The 27,194-nt window shown below is 36.5% G+C and overlaps 1 protein-coding gene across 5 annotated transcripts in view; it reads left to right on the plus strand.

The window, feature by feature from the left end:
- LOC149775686 (protein ABHD15-like) overlaps positions 1 to 27,194 on the plus strand; it is a 70,867-nt gene that overhangs the window by 16,390 nt on the left and 27,283 nt on the right. For 2 of the 5 annotated variants that reach the window (XM_089944090.1, XM_089944083.1), the window contains exon 2: positions 4,586 to 4,702. The exons of 2 other annotated variants lie outside the window; for them this stretch is intronic. In XM_089944090.1, coding sequence (XP_089800216.1) covers positions 4,586 to 4,702 — 117 coding nt within the window. Of the gene's footprint in view, positions 1 to 4,585; positions 4,766 to 27,194 lie in introns of all 5 variants that reach the window. One more of the 5 variants, XM_089944082.1, reaches the window with a different exon arrangement.

The raw sequence follows: 27,194 nt of genomic DNA on the forward strand, positions 1-27,194 counted from the left end.
TGTACAATATCGTAGCAATACAAAAACAAAACAAAACAACAACAGCAACAAAAAAGAAAGAAAGAAAATATATATGAGAAGCAAAACTATGGCCAATGTTGTAAAATCATTCGTTGCATGGAAACCATGGTTGGTTTTCAAGCGTACTTTATCAGTATATCATCCAAAGTAAATAGAAAGTAAGTAAAGATCGATGCAGCAGACACGATTCCTTAAAATTTGCTGTAGCTTTTTCTTCATTAATCTCCTAGTGAACATTTCATACATATGTTATATCGTAACATACAAAAATCAAAAACAGCAACAACAAACAAGAAAAAAGAAAGAAAAAAGAAACAGCATGTAAATGACAAGCAAAACAATGGCCATAGTTCTAAAGTTATTCCTTATATGTAAACCCACTCTGACTGGCCAAGGTCTTGACCCTTGGTTTACAAGTCAGACCTCTTCCACCTTATCTTCCGCGGCTCCAAAATACAGAGATAGCTTAGTATCAAATTCTATCCAATTATTTGTGAAAAGTTTAGAAAAGAGGGAAATAACAGATAACTTGAAGTTGGAACAATCAAACGTTAGATTCTATCTTTATGTTTCTGCTGCATTTCTATATGGTATTATTGCCATTTTACTGTTTTCTCTAGAAGTTATGATTGTTGTTGTAATGCTCCTAAGTATATTTTGTTATTTTTATTGTCGTCGTTTTCTAGTTGTTGTTATGCAATCATCCAAATCTTTAATATAGTCGATTGATGCGGTTAGCACTTTACATCAGTGCTTTATGGCGATTTGATGTTCAAATTTTATTTTTTTTTGTGAATAAGCGGAAAAACATTATATTCTCATTCTTGAGTATATCTGCTAAAACGAAAACAAAAAAGTGATTACTCAAAATCATTGCCAAGGTGATCAAGTTAACCAAAAAAAGGTACATTGTTCGTTCCTTGATCATTTTGTGGCAAATGCCCTTCTCGTAATTTATACGAGGCCAGTTTGTGCCATCTGACCATCTCAGCTCTGTTTGACTTTTCATTCTACTTAATGTGATATCCTCTTTTCATAAAAATTATTCTTCCCATAGTCAAAATCCAGAACTCCCTGAAGGATATTTTTCATTATGTCATTATTAGTCATCATTAAAATCTTTAAACCTCAGAATATAATAATGATATTTTTATTTCCAAAAATGAGAATTAAAGATCGTGTCGCTTTTTTTTAATTTACGAAAGTGTCTTTGAATACATTTCCGAAGAACCCCGAGGTCTGAAAAAGTGGTGTAATTATCAATCATGCGCTTATCATAGAAAAACAGAAAGTCTCCTTTGAAACATCACTAACAGTATATTGCCCTGTCAATCCAATAATTAAAATATATAGTTTTAACCTTGAAATAAAGGCTTTACAACATCTGCTGAGACAGGGTAGCCAATTGTTGCAGTCCTGGAATTTAACTGAGGTGAAAGGAATTTTAATTACAAAATATCAAACACTATTAGATGACATCTAAGAGAGTATTTAAATAGACATAAGGAAATATCGCATGAGTGTAATGAAAACATCGTGTTCTCACTAATGGCGAAGCCACCAGTGGAAAGACATTTGGCTTTTGTAATCACATTTCTTGCACGGATGAAGAGAATTTAACTTTATGTAGATACATTGCTTGCGCGGGATGATACAGTGAAGATTGCTGAATCTGAACTACTATAGCAACAATGCAGAATGGTCCAACATGCATCAGAACATAACATAATTAAAGAACAAATTTTAATGCATGTGAGATTAAGTTGTAAGAATTTGGATTTCTATCATTGTTTTTCTCTGCACTCAGACATGAATGTCTGTGTACTGGCTAGTTTGCAGCCTATTTCGGTAACAGACGTTGCACCCAAATTGACAGCTTAATTTCGGCTTGCAGGTGACAATAATCATACCCTTGCTTCTCCATCGTTTTCAGACACGATTATGATCACTGGTGAGACGGATATGACATTGTATGTGTGAAACATAATATCGAATAGCAACATGTCGTGCAAATCCAATCGCAGACTTGTATGATTCATGTGGGAAACTAGTTATAAAAGAATTACTATCTGAAGCCCGTATTTTATTGTTTGGCGTTCGGTTTAAAATAGTCTTGATGGTACCTTACATGTATACTGAAGGATCAACAGTCTTGACAAATTGTAAAAAATCTATTTATTCTAAGAGAGAGAGAGAGAGAGAGAAGAAGGAGAAGAAGACGAAATAAGTGTTAATATTTTTATATGCATGTCTTAATAACCTGCATAAGACAAATATACTTGCTACACGGAAAAAGTAGTTCTATAAGCGATATCGCTACTGTGGCGATAAAAGGGGTATCGATACTGTGTTGATATCATTTTTCTCCCACTGATATATTTCAGTTTCTCATTATGAAATATATTACAAAATTCGTTTACCCATTTATGTTTAGGCTTGAAATAGGTTTGTTGTAGTCTAAAAAAGCAGATGTTCCAGTCGATAATGTTTTGTTAGTTTAAATACACGTATCATTAGCCACTTTTGACTGGCAGAAGGCCCTATGGGATTCTTATTCAATTCGTTATAGTTTATCAACTACGTTTTATGTGTTTTCGTTTGTCAGTTTCGGCGGTAAAATGATGGATAAGCCCATACATGTGAAAGACTGAAAAATCGTAGTGAAAGACCAAGAAGATATAAAATACCTCTCGTTATCTTTACGTAGATGGACGTGCTCACTTAATTTCATTGTCTGGAGAGAGCAATGTAACACCTCAAGAGGTTTTGAAGCCTCACATTCTGTAGAGGATACATTGAAACAGACGAAGGCATTGATGCATACTTTAACGAATAACAAATCTTTATTCAATTTGCTGGTTTCGAGTCTTTTGATAATTCTCTAAACTCCCCCTACGACAACATTTTTAACACTCCGTGTTCTAATATGTACACATTTCCACAAGAAGTAACGATTCATGCGAGCAAATAACTACGGCTTTCTTTCGAATATATATATTTACCTTATCAGGGAAATTGCAAGTTTCGACAATTTCTAAATATGCCTACCTATGCTGAATTTTGCAAAAACTAATTAAGTTTCCTCATAATCACAAGAGATTTATAGTTTTTGTTTCGATGTGTCATTCTATTGTCAATAGTTTTAAAAATGCACCATCCGCATCATGATCTAGGGACGGGTGGATTAAGACACTAAGACTCGGCATCCATGAAGACCATTCTTCAAATTACTCTACTCAGTCGAATGATATAGAATTATGATTTGGATGGATGCTGGTATTTAGAAACAATGCCAATGTTACAAATACATTGAAAATAAGCTATTTCGTGTGCGAAAAAAATAAGTTATGCTTTGTATCCATACATTATATCATAAGAATAGATATATATTTGTTCGACTTGAACGTTAAGTTGCCGAAAAACCTAACAGCTTCCCAGTCTATCAGAAACTACCTAACCGCTCCCCAATCTATAAGAAAAAATATATCCGCTTCCCAGCCATAAAGAAAATCAACCTAACCGCTGTCTAGTCTATAAGAAACTACCTAACCGCTTCCCAGTCGAAACGAAATAACCTAACCGCTTCCCAGTCTATAAGAAACTACCAACCGCTTCACAGTCTATAAGAAACAATCTAACTACTTCTCAGTCTAAAAGAAACAACCTAACCACTTCCCAGTCTATACAAAATAGTAACCGCTTCCCAGTCTGTAAAACAGCAACCTAATCGCTTCCCAGTCTATAAAACAACAACCTAACCGCTTTCCAGTCAATAAAATGTGTCTTATGACACGTAAAATAGTGTTACATTGTTCAAAAAAGAGGGACTGTCAGCTTCCATACATATACGAATCCATTCTGGAGCAGCTTTGATATAAAATATTATTGGCAACACACGCGGGTTTTCAATGTCTTTTAATGGTGTAGATATGTTCTTGAAAATCAAACAGTGAATCCATACGTAATGCCTCAGCCTACTGTTTCATAGACATTCTAATAAAATGTTGTTGTAGGGTTTAACGCCATTTTTCAGCACACGATAGGCTATACATGGCGGCCAGTGTTAATGATGGAAGAAGAACCCGCGAAAACCCTGGAAAGAAACACACCTGAGTGGTGAAAAGTGTATTTTTTCTCATTGTCATCCTGAACCATGTAAGAGATAGTTTTCGTCTGTTCTCGAACCGTCATTTAATCCATCCAAATCGCATATCAAGAGGAGTGACCTGGAATGAATGTTATAACTGATGGATAACTTTGCGGATAAACGTGCTAATTTTATTGTTTTCGTAGCTGCTGATATGGGTAATTGCTTGCTGATGTGATAATCGATTCCTTGTTGATATTACACGGCGCTATAGATTATAGGTTAATCTACTGGCTATTACGTGGCACTATAGATTATAGCGTAATTCACTGGCGTATCAGTACGACTGAAATGTCTGACTGGAAACACTACATATGTGTATGGGAATGCAATTCGATTTTCCTTTTCTTGCTATAAAAGTGTTCGGTATGATCGAAGCATCGGCGTCATTGTGACTTTGTTGTCTTTACATTCCAGGTCACTCCTCTTGATATGCGATTTGGATGGATTAAAAGACGGTTCGAGAACAGAAGAAAACTATCTCTGACATGGTTCAGGATGACAATGAGAAAAAATACACTTTTCACCACTCAGGTGTGTTAATCGTATCGTCTGTGAATGCAAATAAGATTTTGAAACCGAATATAGCACAAGCTGGTAAGTACATTTAACCAGACTTTAAATTTGCACAAAGAAAAATGGAAAATTTGCGTTTCATTTTAAATTTCTACTTTTTATATTTATGTGGTCACAGTTCAAAATGGAAATTTTACGAATCCAAAAATTTAACTTTAAACTGCAGCTATACAAAATGTAAAAAGCTCGAGAACTGGTTCCATCACATTTCTATATTTCTGATCTAGTCTTACAACCACTGACAAACTGATCCTTCTCAAAGGAACGATTCGCTCGGTAATGAAAACAAAGAAGACGAAGTAAGAGCGGCTATTCATTTTTACAGTCTGGAAACTCAGCAGTTATTGACGGTTTAACATCTAATTATGCTAAAATAGCCACAAGTTGTCTCACACCACTTCTGAAAGGTCTGTTCGATAGTATGTCGGATGCAGGGGAGGAGAAGTATTCTGCGACCGGGCTTCTGTACAGCTAACGCCAATCACTAATCAAGACCACCCTAGTCAAGCTGGCCCCCGTGGCGATAAAAGGTGCAAAACTTGTCAACATACGATAGAGACCAGGACATTTTCTAGCACAGTGACTAGAGAAAAACTAAATATACATGGTCCAAACAAAACGTGCGAAACAGAGAGTCATTTATCTCATCACATGTTAGATGTGTAGCCTTCAGTATGTCGGAGAAACTGAAATGCTACACAAAATGACCAACCTTCATAGATCTGATTGGATGACAAAGAAGCTGTACAGAAGCCCGGTCGCAGAACACTTCTCCTCCCCTGCCACACTTTCAGTGATATAACACTTATTGCATTGCTCACAACCCCAACTGGAGTTCCAAACCAGGAAAGAAAAGGAATCTTACTGGACACGCCGCCTTAGAATACTGAAACCAAGCGGTTTAGATCAAGAAGACTAGAAAAAAGACAACCATGCACAAATAAAATTGTCTTTTACAGCCGACACATTTTCTTTTAAATAATTCTATAAATTTGCTTAATAGTCTATGACTACTATAACAATGAAATATCCGGGATATAATTTGTGCTTACATAAATTTACATAATACAAATATTTTCTAGTATCAGCAACACACTGAAATAAACTAGTTGAAACATAATAAAGTTAAAATGTTGTGTTCCTGTAGAAACAGCCATGTAAAGTTTCGCAAACATAACCGTTTTTCTTTTTCTTTTTGTCTTGTCTATGTTTTGTATTTGCCTTTGAAAAAGACTCATTAAAGAGTCGAAAGCGCTGAGGCTATGTATGTATGTGCGTGTGTGTGTGTGTGTGTGTGTGTGTGTGTGTAACCATTTCCTTTTTAAAGTAGTACTGGAGTCTTCTAGCTCTCTAAAGCTGACTGTCATAGTAGTCTCTCTTTCTCTCTCTCTCTCTCTCTCTCTCTCTCTCTCTCTCTCTCTCTCTGACCGCTCCGGTGGCCTAGTGATTAGAGCGTCCGCCTCAGATGAGGTCGCGAGTTCGAACTCCGGCTTAGTCATGCCAAAGACTTATAAAAATGGTACTAGCAGCTGCCTCGCTTGGCGCTCAGCATTAAGAGATTAGTGTTAGGACTGGTCGGCCTGGTGTCAGGATAATGTAAATGGGTGTGACATGATGCTACGTGTCTGCGGCATGATCTGTCACACTACAGACATCGTAGCGATATGACTTAAAGCTACGTTAAAAATCAAACTCTCTCTCTCTCTCTCTCTCTCTCTCTCTCTCGTGCCCCGGGAGGCCTTCGAGTCTAGAACGCTTGCCTTTACGGATCTCTGACATATCATCACCTCAGTCCGCGTGGTTCGAGTTCGGCTTGTGAGAAAGCTTGCCAGTAGTTTCCAGTGGATCGATGGTTCTTCCCAGAGTTTTCCCGCGTTATTCCTCCACAAAATATACCGGCCGCCGTTTATAGTTTATCATATATTACAAAATGGAGATAAACCCATGACAACAACATGTCTTGCTCTCTCCCATTCGTCTTTCATGCTCATTATGCAATTTTTGGGTGCAGCAAAGATTAGACTTAAAATATTTAAATATAACTTTTTTTAAAACTAAATTAGTAAATATTATTTTTTTGTTTTAATGGATATGTTTACGTATTGTATTCGCTATTGACTGAAAACACATATTTCCATATGGAATATACAGATATCGGTTTTGTGGTAATTAGCGAATGTGTTAAGTGCACTGTAGCAAAGATCTGGTAGTTACAGAGCATGGAAAGCGTAACTTGTTTTAGTCCCTATTTGTTGCCCGCTATACATGTTGGTATAAGAAGTGTGGCTGTCCAGAGTGTTTTAGGAGAGAACTCGACAAACCAGTACATGTATCCTCAACAATGACTTATATTAGCGTGTTTACATGTACGTAGTCTAATATGAAAAAGTTTATATTATCTGGACAAGGTAATATTGATAAATTATATAAACCAGGTGTCTACAAAATGTAATCACCCTGTGCATTCCCCACCTGACAGTGAAGATAACATACAGATCATGAGTTCTGTTTCAGATAAATAATAAATTATGTTGTTTCCAATGCTGCGCATGATGCACATTGATTATGTTAATGTGTTTCTGAGACACCACGACTACCACCTCCGAAAACACGCATACTATCACGTTTATATTCGATATCAGTGGTAACAAATGTAGGTAACAGTTTTCGTTCCTACCCCCCCCCCCCGCCCTTCCAGTATATTGCTTTACCTTCTCAACGACAAAGGTGCAATTACTAAAAAGTTAGTTACTGTACGAGACCTATCTAGAGCTACTGTGACCTGTTTTCCATCGAAGTTTCTACGTCAAAAGTTGTATTCAACACGTAAACAATCCTTTAAAGAACTCAGATTATAGTCACAGAATGTTCCCTAAAGTTCTGGAGGTTACAAGATATGGAAAATGTAACCTGTTTTAGTCACAACTTGTGCCGCATGTATATGTTGGCATATGTATGGTTGATTCAAGTGCTTTAGGAGAACCGTCATAGAAAATAAACGATATTAGCGTTTTCCATGTACTTAGAAGCTTTTGAACAGATTGTATTTCCCATGAAAAGGTAATATCGATAAATATTAAACCCCAGGTGTACAAAGTATAATCACGGTTGGCATTGGCCTTCTGACAGGGAAGATAACGCGGTCTCTGCAGATAAATAATAAATTCAGTTGTTTTCAAGAATGCATGTGCTGCATTCATATTGATTCTGTTATTTTGCCTCAGTCCTCCCAGAGAGTACACATACAGTCACGTTTACAATCGATGTCAGTTGTAAAAGACTTAGGTAACATTTGTAGACTTGTTCACCTTCTCAGCGACAACTCTTTGTCTTAGTGAACTTTAAAATTCAACACCGACTATTTCAGTACTGGGTGTCATTTTTTAGAATTTTATTCTACATACTTTTAACTTCATTTGGAGTCGTAAACATCGATATTCCTTTGGAAGGTTATTATTTAGACGTACCGAGAAGTGCATACGGCAGAATCAATATTAAAGTGCGTATACATTTTTTGACGAAATGAACTTAAAGGTGTGATCCAGTACAATCCGGATTGAATGTCGCGCGCTGTGATGTCACAATAAAAGTTACGCATATTGATAAACAAATTCGTACTACCTTCGATTGTGACTATTCCACTCGACGCGCTCTTATTTTGACCCAAGTTTAATACTCGGCCACCATTGTAAAAGTCCATAGCGATAGATAATTTTGGTCTGAAGTTTCTTGGTGACAGTGAAGGTGCAGAAGATTCAATACTGAATAGACTCTGGTTAAAGAAAATTGGTTTTAAATTTTAAAAGAACAATTTATATTTAATTTAAAATGAGTAAATGCTCATACATGACCCATGTAACTTGTACTTTAGGCAGTCCTTAGATGTATCAAACCTCTTACGAGCTCCTGTGACCTGTTTTCCATCGAACTTTCTATGTCAACAGTTTTATTCAATACGTAAACAAACCTTTAACGAGTTCGTTATGATATCGGCTAATGTTGACAGGCCGTTCCGTAAAACGATAAGACAGACGTTGTGTAATTTGAGTATTAATTGCATGCGTGCCAAATTTGTAGTGGTGCCTATTTTACAAAGCAGATACCGATTTTAAGACATTTAGGTTGGTCTTATGATCTGCAGTTGCCTTATTTGAAGATAGCCCAGGTGCACATAAAACAATTGTAATATTCTCTCTCTCTCTCTCTCTCTCTCTCTCGTAGCTACGATGTCGTAGCCTCAACTTGATTTGTTGTGGTTGAGGCTACGAACTGATCTTATAGCATGTAATGGAGCAAAAAACAATCATCACTAAAGGGAACAAAAAAAAATAGTGTAGAAATCTACTACATAAGTATAATTATGTTGTGAAAGAAGTTTGGCTTATGTTGAATTTATTAAGCCCTTGCATGATAATTAAAGTGGCATGGTTGCACTAACCTCACCGTGTCCGCCACGACAGAAAACGCGAGACTCTCGCCGTGGCCCATTTTCTTCGTAAGTCTTGCCAGACCATATTTGGATATTCTACGCTATGTTATTATCAATGAAGTGGCGAATAATGGCTTCTTGGTGGAATTTCAAAGTTGCATATATGCCGTATTTACTTTTAATGCGCAGCATTTTTTACTTGAACCGCGCCATATTTTTATTACGATTTGTTTACGTTTCCAAATAAGGCCTCAATGTCCTTATATAGCACGCAAACAAATGAGGCTGAGAACGGAAGTAATCATTATTTGAACTAATATGGCGGCCGATCGAAACGAAAGTATCTGATAAAAAAGGTCAACGAGATTTTACAACTATTTCTACACTGATTTGCGATACTTCCGGTATTAAATAAGATGACTACTCAATTTATTGCATTATATGCGAGGAATATGTTCAAATTGTTGATATTATGCTAAAAGAGCGCCGGGTGTGAATCACACCCTGCTTGCTCTATTGACACATATATGCTCATGTTAGTACCCCGTCCACGAGGTAGGAGATGGGGTACTAATATTAGTACTATCTCTCTCGGGGACGGGGATCAAGTGTACATAATATATGGATCATTGTTTTTTTTAATATTATTTTTATTAAACATGTTTCATTTCACAAAGAATGAATACCCTCAACACACACGATTTACCAACGTCACTCCTATCCACCTCACTTTTTAAGTCCGCTTATTTGTTAGTCAATACTTGTCGATATAAAAAGTGAGGTGTACATATTTGGTGCCTAAATTTTCAAGGACTATGCATGATATTTAAGCTGCTTACCATTAATGGGTTACTACGTGTATGTTTTTACAAATGTTTTTGGATTTTGCTTTTGTGTCAGTCATTAGCTGCAAAATACGCGACGAATCATTCTTTAATCTGTGGTTTAGGCAGGGACGCCGGGGTGGTGGCCATGGGGCATGCCCCCCACCGAATTTGTATGTGCTATAAAATTGCTGTAGCCTATATACGAAAATTAACAAGCCCGTCAAGTTTTGCACCCCCCCCCAAAAAAAAACAAAAAAACTTTAAATGACTTCCCTGCTATTACTATCTCTCTAATCTGTGATTCAGCCTGAGCCAGCGCGTTGTTATTTGCATGAATCAAGTTTTGCCCCTCCCAACCCCCAATGAAGTTTTGCCCCCACCCTGAAAAAAATTTAAATGACGTCCCTGGGTATAGGGCTTAACACGCAGTTCAATCGACGCTATTTCTCATGCACATTGCAACTCATTTGCAATTAAAATTATACCCACCCCACCCCGTAGTCCGAGCCAGTACATCTGTGTGTGTGTGTGTGTGTGTGTGTGTGTGTGTGTGTGTGCCAGCCAGATTCAGAATGTAAAGACAAAAAAATGGCTCAAAAATTTGTATGGCTTTGAAAATTGCTTTATGATGATGAGTGTTGAAGCATGTTGACATATAAATCATAAGTGACAATTGCTTTTTACAGTGTACATGATAATATCACGAGTTTTATCTCGTTTTGTCAAGTTTTCAATATAAATATATTTAAGACACTAATAAATATCCTCTCACAGGTTTCCTGAAGTAGACTTAAAAGTAACTAATGAAAGTTTTCTTAATATACAAAGGTCTTGCAGGTACACGCTTTTTAATTTTATTGTACCGCAATAATAGTTGAGTGTAATAGTTGATCTGCAGTATGATTCACCTGACTACAGATGAAACTCGACGAAGCGGCTGTAACACACTGTATTGGTTTTTATGTAGCTCCCCGGAACGGCAGTAATGTATCGTAATAGTTAAAACTCTGAGAAGGTCGCACGGTTGGATCATCTTTGTGGAATCAACACCGTAACTCACTGCAGCGAAAGCTCAAATGCAACGCAACGGTCACGTAGCACAACGGTAACGCAACACGACCGCAACGCAACACAGTGCTAGTGCAACACAACGGTAACGCGACACAACGGTATTGCAACGTAACCGTAAAGCAACCTTTATTGTCTTACATCTAATTGACCAGGCGCTGTTTATAAAGGTTTGTTTGAAACAAATAATATACGTGTGTGTGTGTGCGTGTGTGTGTTTTAGTATCATTCTTGACTTTTGCATTGAACATCACTTTTACAGAAATATTATAATCACTTATATCTTTTTATATCTAAGCTAAATTTATACTCAGTTTATGATATATTTGGGCAAATGTTGCTGTTTTCTCAGTATAGTTTCGGCAGTTATTGTCATGGAAGCTCGGTTCATTTGCGTCACCTTATAAGACAGGATAATGTCTAGTTCCACTAATGATAACGATAATATGCCGGGAAGAGACACGTATGTCGGCTGTTGTGTTTAAATTCTAAAATGCTTCATGGTTCAAATGCATTAAATTAGCTCTCGTATACTGCGAGAACCAAAACTGTCATTTAGTTCCTTTGCATGGAAAAGTAGGGGTTGTTTGTAGTGGATGAGGCGTTTAGTTTCTTTGCATGGAAAGGTGGAGGTTAGTAGGGGATGAGGTATTTAGTTTCTTGCATGGAAAAGTAGAGGTTGTTTGAAGGGGATGAGGCGTTTAGTTCTTTTGCATGGAAAAGTGGAGGTTGTTAGTAGGGGATGAGGTATTTAGTTTCTTTGCATGGAAAAGTTGAGGTTGTTAGTAGGAGCAAATATTTAGTTCCTTTGCATGGAAAAGTGGAGGTTGTTAGTAGGGGATGAGGTATTTAGTTCCTTTGCATGGAAAAGTGGAGGTTGTTAGTAGGGGGAGGTATTTAGTTCCTTTGTATGTAACAGTGGAGGTTGTTAGTAGGGGATGAGGTATTTAGTTCCTTTGCATGAAAAAGTAGAGGTTGTTAGTAGGGGGTGAGGTATTTAGTAACTTTGCATAGACAAGTGGAGGTTGTTAGTAGGGGAAGAGGCTGTATATATGTTCATTATTCTGTCTGATGCATTTTGCATGTATGCCATATCTGGAAAGAGCGATGATTGGCCGAATTTGTGACCATTAATTTCAGTGCAGACGTAGACTAAGTTACGTTTCATTCATCCATCGTCAGCTTGTTGTGCAACTCCAGACTGTAAGGATGCAATTTGTGGGGGTGTAGTGGTTGTTTAGGGGTGGGGTTCTTCTTATAGACTTTAACGAATTATGAGAAGTTCCCCTCGTCCTTATTCAGAAGGTTAATTCTGGACACTATATTATTTATTGACTAAATATATTTATGGCTACGAGCCCCCAGTCAGCAATGCCGACAGTTAAATTAAAAGAAATACAAAGATGAAATTTAAACAATAACAATTTAATAAATGAAATTTAAAAGAATTTAAAGTAATCAATGTCTCTCTTTCACCCAATGATCCCTTTGATCATCATTTGAGTTCACAGTGTGAGGAGATTTTTCCCTTCTTGAGTGCTACTCATCTAAATCTCTTTGTTCCCTTGTCTTTCTCTCCTTTCGTGATCTCCACTTCCGCTTCCTCTTCTATAATCCTTGTTCCTTGCCGTTATCTTGACTTCCGGTTCCTCTTCTAGTATCCGGAACCCTTGACGGTATCCCTTGAGGTCACCCGAAATTCACTCGGTATCTCTCACCGTCACCCGAAATTCTCTGAACTTCTCTCGTCCCCCGAAATTCTCTGAAATTCTTTCGTCCCCCGAAAGCTTCCTGTTGAAAGGTATAATGCATTAGCATAGGGTTATAAAAATCTTCCCTCACACTACGTCACTGAACTGAACCATCAGTTTAAGGCGGGACATTTGGGTCGCGCATGCGCACACATCGAAATTCCCATACACTTCCGCCGCTTACAAAAATGGCGCCATAACACAATCACACAAAGGATTCAAATATCTACATACTGAGCCCTATCAGTATATACATACAAAATATTTCAAATATGATTGTACTAAAATATTACTACGATTAGTAATATGACTATCTATATATTTATATATATTTCCTACACAAGCGTACCAAATCCACAATATTCACATTCAAATGGTGATAAACGGCAATCCGTTACTCAATGGCAAAATCTATCATTACGTAAACAAATTTCTTGTCTACCAAAATATAACTACGCAAAGAATTACAATATTAATTCTTATAGCGGCTAGCGAGCAATACAATTCTTCACAAATACAAATCGTCCTTTCAAAAGGGCGTAAACGTAATAATCCACGAAATAATATGCACACATATTACTAGCGAAAGAAGAGAACATTTTCGCCTCACAAATAAGGTGTACATAGTAACATTATGAATAATGATGCAACGAATCAACATCGTAATCAATCGTAAACAAAAGTACTAGCTAAAGTCATGAAAAAAAATGCAAAATATTAAGGTCATAATTAACTATTCATACTTCAATACAAGTAAAATGTATACATACGACAAATTCTCTTCAATTAACAGCAGTCGTATCAAGCAGAATCAACGTAACATCAAACTTACCTGATCGAAGCTATTTCATGAATTTCCTAAATTCCGCCAATTTTTACGAATGGCTAACGGAGTGTGTGTCACTGCGACTCTTAAACACCAACTGACGAATTTCAGGCTTGTACAAGTCTTATGCCAGTTTCTCGAATCAAGTCCCACCTACAACGCATCCCGATTGGATGGCGACGGACTCTGGTCATTTGATCGAACTGTCAATCATAAAAATGTCAGTCTGTGTGTCCCCATGTACTGTCCAGCCTACCATTGTCGGCTTCCGGCTCTTTGAAGTTGTCTACGTCACGTGTTCCCATGTACAAAGATTCCCGCCAGATTTCCACTCAAGAGCTCAAACAAAGACTGGGTTACGTAAGAGGATTAGCCAACTTAGGTACTTGGAAAAACAAAGCTTACCTGGCTCCACTTACAGACTTATAAATACATGTATAATACAAGGGGTTGGGGTAAAACATCACACAATTTGTCCCATCTAGTTGGCAGCTGAGCTTCCACCGTTATAATAATAGTGGGTCATAACGTCCTAATAATGGATCATAACATGATAATAGTGGGTCATGACATCATACTAGTGGGTGATAACATCGTAATAGTGGGTCATAACATGATAATAGTGGGTCATAACGTCCTAATAATGGGTGATAACATCGTAATAGTGGGTCATAACATGACAATAGTGGGTGATAACATCATAATAGTGGGTGATAACATCGTAATAGTGGGTCATAACATGACAATAGTGGGTCATATCATCATACTAGGGGTTCATGCCATCATAACATTGTGTCATCACATCGTTATAGTGAGTCATAAAACCACAATAGTGGGTTCATTTACCTGAAATGGTATTTAACGTTAATCATAGAATGGATGATAGAGAAAAATTTCACGCGACAATAATGCCATCAAGTTGGATGAACAAACGAGTTTCCTCTCTGAATACTTTTTTGCTCGTGGCTTTTATGAATTCATGTAGCTGTGAAATAGTTTCAAAAATATTTTTAGATTAATTTTTTTATATATTTCCGTACATACAAATTTCGTGTTTTGCACATGATATTGACAGATGCGAAGATAAAGGTGACTTTTTTTTAGCATTTTAGGCTTTCGATAATTTTATATTAAATCTGACGTTTCATATAAAATTAGATGACTGAGTTTGATTTTTATTATTTTGAGCGGAAAAACTGGTGAGCAAAGTAAGATTAGGCAATGCCACGTGTGCAATAAATTGCTTCCGCTGTCTGCAACAAGGAATTAATGACATTTCACCTTCATTCATTCGCACTTATTTTCCTGAAAAATGCGTTTATATAAGACCTGTCACATTACATCGTTATGCCGAAGATAAATATAAATCATATTCCTTTAACAGTAGTAAATGGTGTGTTTTTTTAGTACTCCTGAAATGTGCTCTCTCGCACAGAAAAGATAAAGAATGAAACGTAAGCATCTTGTAAAGATTGCGGTACCGCATGCTGAATGATGCAATTAAATATTAGGAAGACGTTAATAGTTCAAGACAACATGGTTCCAAGAGTTATTTACTTATTTGGATAATGTTTTACACTTTAATTTAGACTCAGATTGGTGGTATGTTTCAAAAATAATTTTCATTTTCTAGTTCTTATTCCGCATTTGTTTAGAAGCGTACGAATGAAAGTAAACTGCATGGTAAGCAAAGAGAACAAAGTATAACTAACCAACATCATTGTTTCCACGTAATAAAGGATACATCAAATTTATTTTTATCTCACAAGTTGATTTAAATATGAAGTAAAACCATCCATATAATTGTTATCATGGAACGTTTACAAGCAAACATTTTGTCTGAATTTAATTCTGTTTTATCAGATTGTAACAATAAAATAACATTCTTACGTGTTATTTTGTAAGGACAAAATAACCTTCTTACGTGTTACTTTGTCTCAGTTTGAAGTTGCTCTATTTATTTGAAGTTATCATAGTTTATCAGTAATCAATGGGTTGAATAAGCCAAGACATTTTATGAGATAATCTGTTTCTTTAATCTACTATACAATGTTCCTGAAATACTACGAATTCATTATTATTCATACGGTACACGTTCTGGAGGATTTTCGTGGTGGCTATAAACCAGGAACTTTAAAGGTCCGACTAACAACGACTCTTCTAGGGAACGACTGGACCCTATTCCCGAATCCCCGAAAGTGTTGCCCCAAGAAAAGTATCTTTAATTCAATACATAGTATTTGATGATTCAACATGGAAAGATGATAAAGAAATAGATGCTATCGCAAACGTTAACATCACAATATTGCACTGACATCACAATGCCCATTGATCTTTCAAGGGAATTTATCATCCATAAGATATCGTAAAATTTAGAACTATGTTAATTACAGAAATGAATTAGCAAACACGGTTTAAAACTGCCAACCAAAGTTCCTTTCTTCGATCTTCATTTCAAAATCTTAAAGGATATATTAGCGAGGGTTCAAAATACTGGTACACGTTATTCACATGATTTCATCATTTCAATACTGCTAAATATAAGTATATTCCTCGTTATTATTATTATTATTATTATTATTATTATTATTATTATTTACATATAAAAAAAATCAGTTTTTTTTTTAAATTTTAGTTTTACTGACGTAAGACACATTTGGACTTCTTGTTTTGAGTTGTTCTGTATTTATTTATTAATATAATGCCATCTTCGGAATGGTGGCTGTACATGAGGAAACATCACGAGAAGCTAGTTTAGATGTAGTTTGGTACTAACGGTGCGTGAACAACGCTGATTCCAGGAGACAATGAATATTGTCGTTCTATGACCGTGTTCACACCATTCATCCGTTGTTTTCACGTGATGTCATAAAAAGTGTGCACTTCCATATCTGCCATTTTGATTCCCTATCCGCGTCTATTAACATTAGTCTTCCTAAACAAATTATGAAAGAATTCTTATTTTGTGCATAAGGATTTTGTCTTCAAGTAAAACATTGAAATTTCAACCATCTTTATTATTCTTTCATAAACAATTAGATCCATCAATAAAAAGACACATACACAAATGGATACACAGGCACATAGAAACATGTAATGATTTTCAATTTTCATATGCTGAAATCATTTTGTTATCGTTCAAGTTAAAAAGCCAATTGTTAAGAACATTTCAAAAATACTCAGTTTTGACATTCGACACAAATTCATGTTCTTTTAGGCACGTGATTGATTTTGATACACTGAAGATGAAACATCTTTGAACGGTTAGTAGAGTTCTATCTTTTTATTAAGAAAAGAAGCTATTATGTGGAAGAGAAACAACATTGAATAGCATGTAATGTGTTTGCAACGTCTTGCTGATGCGAAAAAAAAAATACTAAAGAATTTAGAAACAGACTCTACGCCGGTGAATTTATTGAGAATTTATATTCTAGCGGCAAGTTGACACGTTGGGGAGAGACGATTATGTACGTGTAGGACAACTTCTTGCAAAAATAGAAACTTGGATTAAAATGCAGTATTGTTTTAAGGTATACATTCCCGTCTTTTATATAATGTATTTATTTTTATGATTCTAAAAGATACATAGCAAATAAGATTTTCTAGGTTACAGGTTCAAGAAGATCATGGAGTGGGTCTTCATGTTGATATCAAATTTTCTTATGCATTTCGAGTCGAAATGCCGGATATTGTTGTTCATTTTATGAATATCACTTTTCTTAATTAAATTGCGATCGTTCTTTCTTGATACAAAATGGATTTTTGACCCAAAATAACACGTGAGCCGATGTTTACAGAAATGACGTATCGTTGCGCAGAATTACCCGACGCGCAGAATTGGCCGACATGGTGGTATGTATCATTTCGATGCAGTAAATACACTTATCGACAATTAAATAAGATTTTTTAAAATCTTGAATATACGTGATAACTGATGTTGACAAATGTTTGTTATGGACTCAAAATGGTGGCGCAAGGTGTGCGCGCATTGCATTGTGGATATAAGCGTACACAATCGTGTGAAAACAACCCATACTGGGGATGCGATTGTCTGAACCATGCAACAGATGACCATATCTTTATGTGCTTATCTATTTCACAGGTTTCTCTTGTCTTACAGAACTGTACCTGTCTAAGTCAATGGATTACGGAATTCACGAGGTAAACACCCATAGACTTAGGTATACGTGTGGTTGTAAAATACAGGTAACTATATCAAACTAAATCACCCTCCAGATTTGTAGCAGCAGAGAGGCAGGTCAGACAAACGTCATAGAGATAGAAACTACACGAATCATGCATAAGGGTTGCTTGTTAACTAGAAGGATCAAACCATTTCGACCAGTGCCGGATTATAAATAGGCAGAGTAGGCACCTGCCTATGGGCCCCACGCATTTTAGGGGCACGCGACAACGGATCAATATAATATTGATTTGATCTTGAAAGAAAACTACAATCAAGCGTTTTTAAATTGTTTCCAAAAGATAGAAAAAATGAAATATTGTTTAATAATATTTAATAATTTTTGCATAATAGCATAAAATGTTAATTTGTTTAATAACTTTAATAATTGTTAATATTTGTTTTGTGTAATAAAATTGGTTTATTGAAATTTTCGGTTGGTAAAATTAAAAACGTATTAGGATATAATTTGCCAGGGAGGCTTCAAGATTTCGACTGCCTAAGGACCTCCACAGGGTTTAATCTGACACTGATTTTGACCTGTTTTCTGAATTCTATTAATCGTTGAGAGAATCATTGTGTAGCTCCGAGATGGGGACAACCCGGATTACTGTGCAATATTTGTATCACGCTCCAGTTAGATCTTCCGTTCAGCTTGAATTATGTTTGTGTGTATGTGCCTTTTTGGGCCTATATTGTCAACGCCTTGCATCCCTGAGAAACCGGGTCTGAATACGAAGACAGTCTTAAAGACGTGTATATTTTACAAGGCGCACTAAGGGTAAATGGCGCCATTGGCCAGGTGTGTAATAGTCTCGTTCCCTGCTTAGTATGCTCCCTGCGTTGCACTCCGCTAGTATAGCGGAGTGCAACGCAGGGAGCATACTAAGCAGGGAACCAGACTAGGGGTGTAAGTGACGCCCAAGACGAAGATGATGGGCCTGATTTCGAGGCCCGAAGGGTCAAAGCATGGTCTGCGGGAGTGCTGTGAGCTCCACCAACTTTTCCTTCAATTTAATGCCATTTGGTGGATTTGGCATCTTAATTAAATCATTCACACAAGACAATCAAGCACAATTTTACGCATGTCTGCCATTTCCACTTTCGTTCCATTAATTTCGCCTCAAGCATCTTATTGTTAAGCATGTACAGAAACCATAAATTTTAACAAAATCGATTATGTTTATTTACGAAAACGTAGATATGTCTACACACCAACTTAAAGTCAAGTTTTCCTAGCTTTTAAAATTGATAACTGTTCAATGACGCCATTGGAGTCAGTTTTAAGAAAGACGACTCTTTTTAATGGCAATAATCAAAATTCGTTAACCTTGATTGATTCATGGTCGAGCGTAAGTATACCTTACGAGCTTCAGCTTTTAAAAGCTTCTCTCACAGCGTGCTATCAAAGCAGCAATTGTCAAACAGATTCGAAGAGCGATTGTAATGTTTGGAAACGCCTTTATGAACTGCCATTTAACAGTTTGAAATTAACGGCATCTGTAGGGGTTTACAAAAATATATCCCCTCCTCCATATCCCATCCCATAAATACAACTACTAGTGCATGTCTGACGGATTCGAAGATATACGTCTGTTTTAACTGAGTTGTGCCCAGGCGATGTTATTGATCCATGTCTGGATACTCGTTGTCATGCAGATTAGCGGGGTGTTTGGGGCAACGATGGATCGAGTAGCAGTTTGTTCATAAAGCACACGCTGGCACCAGGAATGAGTCTGCAAATTCTTGTTATACGGGTGCGTTATGTGATATGTTGAAAGATAGGGATTCAAGAGTAACACATTTACAAAGACAATTGTGGTTATTTTGGAGAGAAAAAAATTATCAACTGTTTTGGCGCCCCAAGACCTTTGGCGCCCCCCCTCCCCGCTTAGTACTCTACTGATATTTTAATGTTATTGTATACCGTTTACCCACATGAGTCCCGCTGAGATTCTTATTCAATTGATCAGATCATTTAATGATATATATATATATATATATATATATATATATATATATATATATATATATATATATATATATATATAAACGGCTAGCTAATCAGAAATTAGGTTATCTTGTTTTTCAAGAAAACCCATGACCTAAACACTCGTCTCATCAACATGCTTACTTCTATTCTGAAACTAAGTAATACGGTTCTTGAAATAACCACATCTTAAAGTACAAACACACAGCTACGATGAAAGTTAGTATTCAATATGTTATTTACTAAATCACCCGTACAATCTATATAGAGGATATTTGCTTGAAACGAGTGAAATAGGATATATTTGATCGAGTGGATGAAAATACTAGTTTTTCACCCACGAAATGGAACCGTTATTCACTCGTTTCAAGCAAATATTCTTTTTATTTTATGCTCACATACGTTGGCTACCTAAAGTTTGTGACACAGTAAATTAGCAGATTTCTTACGGTAATGTCAGCTGTTTACCGTACATGTTCTGCTGTGTCATGTGTACCTGCGCACAAAATTAGTTCCACGTCATATTGATAAAAAAAATAACTGATATTTTCAGAAAAACAAACTACAAGTTTCAAGGATAACAGACAGGGATTATTAATTAGAAAACAACCACTACATAAGGAAAATGTAGTTCAATGACCGAAAACCAAAGGGAGGTAAGCATGTTCTGACCCCAAAAATAGTTCCTGTAGTGAAAAAATAGTATTTTTTTCACTACAGTGAAATATCAATATTATTTTAAGTAGAAAATCAAGCAATTCACTGCTTAGCATAAAATAAAATATATTATTCCCTTTTAAAATCTTCAATGCTCTTCTTGCTCTCTAAAGTTCGCTGTCATAGTAATGTACATAGCTTTCTCTTGCCATGATTTCTCTCTCTCTCTCTCTCTCTCTCTCTCTCTCTCATGAATCATATCCCATTTCGTCTTCCAGTAATATAAAAAGGTAATTTTTTTGCCGTTATCCGTGTATAATGCAGATGTGTTGTAGAGAAGGGGTGTTTTATAAGTGTGAGATAGTGTAGTTCTTATGGAAATAAACTCTTTCAACAGAGAACACATCCAGAAGTTTGTGAGATATCGTATTTTGTAACTCAGTGAAATCGGTAATACATTTGAACAGAATAATGCTCTCAAGTATAAAAAGCTATCATCCAGTTTATCAGTTCCAAGTCTTTTTCACACTCTTCCTCGTATAGCTTTTCTAAGCTCCTTTTTGGATAAGGCACATATTTCCACACAAGAATTGATTGATGCCAGCAAATTTATTTTCGATTTTTACATTAATCACATAACTTTTATTTCCAATATTTATCAGTATGCCTACTGATGTTACATATTTAAGAAACTTGCTAAAAATTTGTCATGATAAATATATGTTTGTGTTTTCAGAAGATGTATTTCTGTATTCATTGACTTTGAAAAAGCACCGCCCATAATTTATGTGCAGGGGATTAGGGGTGGGTGTTAAAAAGCTTCTACTCGGTGTTAAGAGAAGTTCAGATTACGTCACTGAGTCAAATAAAAGAGAATTTGTGGGGTTGATTCAGATAGGTAGAGGTCATATTGAAAGTGAAAGTGGTATCATTAACCATCATAGTAAGTAGGCATGCACAACAAATTTAACGCGTTAATTTCTCGATTAATTATAAAATTCGTGAGTTCGCCACAGTACCCAGGACCCAGGAAACGGAAACCGCGAAACGCTCGATCGAAAAATACAATTAAAAAATTACGGGTAACACTATCGCGTTTCAATGAATATTAATGCTGCAGCTTGACTGATCTGCGTAGAACAGTGAACATATGCTGCCGTTTACTTTTCAAAAACATTGTTACCATTTATTATTTCTGAATGATAACCTTAGAGTGTATTAAAAGTGTCTGTTGTATAGGGCATCTGGTTGTCAATCTGATAGTTGATTCCCCCGCTGCTGTTACTACACTCCACATTACCTAAATCTATTCGACTTTCAGTAGAGGAAACAAAGCATATGTATATAGGAATGTAATTCGATTTTCCTCTACTTATCTAGCTACTGGGTGTGTCATGTGATCAGAGCTTAGACGTCACTGTAGTTTTGTTATCTTTACATTCCCACTCATTCCCCATAATATAGGCTTTGGATGGACAAGTGAGGATTGCAATGTAGACAAAGACAATATCTTAATTGCTTTACGACTATAATCTAGACCAGGGGTCTCAAACTCAAACCACCCTGAGGGCCGCATGAGGCCATTTTGGATGACCCAAAGGGCCGCTTCACCTTTGCTATCTCTCATGACACCTTGTGATGCCAATCATTTTGTGGACCACACTATACGCATTGGCGGGCCGTGTGTTAGGGACCCCTGATCTAGGCACTACCATTGCCAGTATGGAATTGTGTTAATATTACAGATTATGAATGCAGAGGGTTTGGCAGGGACATGATGGGGGGCGGGGCAGGGCAGGGCCCCGCTGCATTTGCATGAGCTGTAAAATTGGTGTAGCCTATATACGAAAATTAACAAGCAAGTCATGTTTTGCCCCCCCCCCCCCCGAAAAATTGAAGTGACATCCCTGCTATTACTATCTCTCTAATCTGTTATTTAGCCTTAGCCAGCGCGTTGATATTGGCATGAGTCAAGTTTTGCCACACATACCCAATCAAGGTTTGCCACCCCCCACCCCCGAAAAAAGTTGAAATGACGTCCTTGGATTTTGGAACCAGTATATGGCAAGTTGATAAGTACCCTTTAACAGACCTTTTTATTTGCTCGGGGGAAAAAATGTGATTACTTTTTAAAATCTGATTATTACTTTTATGTAGCTGCGTTTTAAATAAAATTATTCTACTTGAGGTGCGCCTTTTTGCCTCATTTTTGTGTATGAGTCAACCTGGCGTCTTGTTATAACCAATAGGTCCCTTGTTAAAATATTTTCCATTTAACATTGCATTTCCAAGCTATAATATTTCACTCTAAACAATTATTTCAATATTGATCGTGGAACTATAGACATGTTACAAACCCTGGTCCATTAAAGTAAAATACTGGTAACGACTGCATAACGCGATGCAAAGATAACGCAACTGTGATGTGTAAGTTACGTGATGTAAAGGAACAGAAACCCAACCCAGCGGTAATCAAACGGGCGAAATAGTATCACTCCGTTACAACGCTAGATACGGGCTGCAGCGATTGTCATGCAAAGTTGTCTGATGTTGTCTTTGTTGATCTTGTTGCCGTGAATGCAGATGTGACTGATGTAATTCGAAAACTTGTGGTGATAGTAAAAGTTTTTTTTTTAAAAGATTGTATTACTACTACTACTGTTACTAATTTTTTTAATGATGATATCAGTTTTATTTCGAAGCAGTTCTTAAATGCTTGCATCATGAGCGAAAACTATATTGCAACAATAAATCAAACAAGTGGTAATGTTCAGTGGACTTGATGAAATATTTATCAGTGGAGACAAGCAGGAAAAATTAGAACCTTGGTATTCCAACTAATGGATACTCTCTCTCTCTCTCTCTCTCTCTCTCTTAGAGAACCCGGATGCCCGTGTAGTCTACGTCGCTTGCCTTTACCGATCACTGACATTTTCCCTCTGAACACGTGGGATCGAGTCTCGGGCTCAACCAACTTTGGTATGTGAGTGAGCTTTGCCAGTAGCTTCCGGTGGGTCGGGGGTTCTTCCTGGGGTTCTCCCAGGTTCTTTCTCCACAAAATATTTTGGCCGCAATGTATGGTATATCAAGTGCTTATAAATCGCATTAAACCCATAACAACAATATTTCTCTCTTCGTCTTTTATGAGTATCATGCATTTTTGGGTTCAACCGTTATAAGACCTGATATATTTAAAATGTCATTTAATGATACTTTGAAAACACATCTTCCCATATATCTTATGAAGTTATATGCCTTGTGGTAAATGCATATTTGTCAAGTACACTGTAAAAAAAATTATGCGACTTATAGGGCATGGAAAGCGAAACTTGTTTTAGTCCCTACTGATGCCCAGTGTACATGATGTAAGTGTGGTTGTCCAGAAATGGACAACCAGTAGGTGTATCCTAGACAAAAAAAAAAAAAACGATATTAGAACGTTTTTGCATGTTCGTAGACTAATATGAAAAATTCGTATTACCTGGACAAGGTAATATCGATGGATATATAAACCAGGTGTTTACAAAATATAATCACAGTATGCATTCCCCATCTGAAACTGAAGATAGCACGCAGCTCACGCGTTCTATGCGGATACATAATAGATTCAGTTGTTTGTCAAAGCTGCGCACATTAATTCTTGTAATGTGTTTCTGAGACACCTCCACTCACCCAACCCAACCCAAAATGTACATTCGATGTCAGTTGTCACAACTGTAGGTAGCCTATTCCGTCCTACCCACCACCAGTATATTGCTTCACCCTCTTAACAACAGGTTTTGGTGGAACTTTCTATGTCAAAAGTCTTATTCATACGTAAACAATCTTCGAAGTAACTCGTTATGTCGTCAACTAATGTTCACAGACTGTTCCTTGATGCAACAAACCATCCATTGTGTAATTAGGGTGTTAATTATACATGTGCCAAATTTGTATACAAGCTTTGTGATACATTATTTGTAAAGCAGATGGTGACCTTAAGATGTTTACATTGGTTTTATGGCGATCTGCAGTTGCATGAATTGAGATAGCCTCTCTCTCTCTCAAAACAGCGAAATGTACATTTTTGTTTGTGCCTGAAAGTGTAAGCTGTTTATCGTTAAAGGATTAATACGTGTAAGATGGGTTTTTCTTGCATTTTGTATCAATCGTTAGCTGCCAGATACGCGACTAATCTAATGTACGTACATTCTTCAACCTGTGGTAGAGCACTAAGTACGCAGTTTAATGGACGCTATCCCACACGCACTTTGCAGTTCTATAGTAATTAAAGCAATAATCCCTGTATTCCGAGCCAGTGTCACGTCGAGTCTTTTTTCTTTCCTTCTTTTTTTCCCCCAGTCTTGCAGATATCGGCCCTATTCACAAAGTAAACACAGCAAAAAATATATAGAAAAATTGCATTACTTTGAAAATCGAGTTATATTGAGTGTTGAGGAATGTTGCCTTACATATCATACGGTGCAATGACTTTCATTATTAAACACGAGAATGTCGTTGGAAGTGCTAAAACAGTGCACTAGAATAATTTTTATACTACATTTAACTTGCTTTCATAATAATTGCTTCCTTAAGCTCTCAGTTCATACTAATTTATCATTCAGTTTCTTTATTTCTTATATCGGAGCGATATGTGAAATAGAGAAACTGAATGCTAATTCAGCCTCTAATAAAATTATATCATTCGATATGACTTGAATTTGTTGGATTTGTTGGATTTAGTAAATAGATTCAAAACGGGAAATAACAGAGAGCACACACATTATATTGCTTGATCAAGTTTTCAATTTATATGTAGTTAAGAAACAAAAATAAAGAAAAAGAATTTAACTGATTTCAGGAGATAGACATAAAAGTAATTAATGAAAGTTATATACAGGTCTTGCATGTACACACATTTTAATTTTATTGTAATACCTTAATACTTAATGTTAATTGTTGATCTGCATCTGGATACAATGATTACAACAGAAGAAACTGCGAAACGGTTGTAAGGCACTGTAGTGATTATTATTTAAATATCCGGACCGGTTGTAACGCACTGTAATAGCTATTACTTAGTTCTTTAGAACGGTTGTAACGCACTGTAATGGCTGTTATATGCTCATTTTTTTCTCCGTTAACTTTACATTGTCAGATATTGCACACCTTCATATTGCGTGTGCGAATGTGTGTGTGTGTGTGATTTGGATTTTTAACGTAGCTTTTAATAATCTTTCAGTCATATCGCTACGAGGTCTGCAGTGTGACAGTTTATAGTGATGTCTAGCACTGGGGCATCATGCCGCAGACATGTAGCATGATGTCCCACCCAGTCACATTATCCTGACACCAGGCCGACCAGTCCTAACACTAACCTCTTAATGCTGAGCGCCAAACGAGGCAGCTATAAATACCATTTTTGTAAGTCTTTGGTATGACTCGACCGGGGATCGAACGTACGACCTCCCGCTTCCGAGAAGGCAGCTCTAACCACTAGGCCACCGGAGCGGTCCTTCATATTACATTCACGTGGATAAAGGAACTACTTTCTATTGTAAATAAACAATGGACACAGACGCCAGCACTTTTGATTTGTAAACAAATCATGTACACTCGCGTAGTAGGCGTTTTACGTTTTGGTTGATGAAATTTGTTTCTGAATGAAGTAAAGCAGATGTTTCGTGGACTGCCACATACCAGCTACTTTGGCACATTCCGCGTTAACTTTTTTGATACAGTGTTTCGGGTTAAGGCTAGCTTACAAATAACACGCAAGTCACAAGGCATACACTTTTCATTAGCTGGTAAGAAGAATGGCAAAAAATATACTTACAGTTTTACATCCTGAATTTCCTCAAAATATACTTTCTTAGTTCTGCAAATCCGAATTACATGGGCCATGTTATGAGTTCTCAAGCTTGATTACACATTTCAAAATTAGATTGTAATTTCGACTATATTCCAAGTGCAATTACATCCTCCTCACTGCACTCAAAATGAAATAAGCATTAAATTTCATTGCGTCTTTTTGATATTTGCAATTGAAAGACTTCATATTTGTCCCAGATTATGATTTCAAATAGTCAATGACAGAACAAACACAGTTGCAGATGTCAACACGCTTCTCCCGCGCTGCTTCAATCCGATGTATTTCAAGTAGAATTTGCACAGATGAATCCAGTCCATAATCACGAAATTTCGTAGAATGGACAAAAAAACAAACAAACAAAACAACAAAATCTATTCATTCCAGATCAGATGGAAAACTTGTTGCAATGCGCATTCGTTCACAATATGACTCCAAATTTCAATTTTGGGCGGAGTTATGTGCGCATTAATAATGTTGTTGTTGTGTAATGATGAATCTGCGCTTGTGTATTTAGTTTGGAATAATATTACGTAAATCTTCGGAACATTTGTAACGCACTTTAATGGCTATTACGTAAATCTCCAGAACGGCTGCAACGCATTTTATTTATAGATTACTGCATTTGTATGGGAAAATATAAACGAGTTTTTCGGATGTAAATACTGCGCGACCTTGGGAGTGAAGTATATCCATCCGACAAAACGAGTTCATATTTTCCCTTACAAATGCAGTAACCTTTTAATTATATGCTCATTTTCTTATTCTACCTAATGTTTAATTATATTAAAAAAATAACAAAATACAATTCAAGAAACAAACTAACTTAATGTATGACGTATTCCAAGATAAATATACAAGCACAGATTCA

Source organism: Sinohyriopsis cumingii, chromosome 19, assembly GCF_028554795.1.
Source record: "Sinohyriopsis cumingii isolate HCF-2022 chromosome 19, ASM2855479v2, whole genome shotgun sequence".
Lineage (NCBI taxonomy): Eukaryota > Metazoa > Mollusca > Bivalvia > Unionida > Unionidae > Sinohyriopsis > Sinohyriopsis cumingii.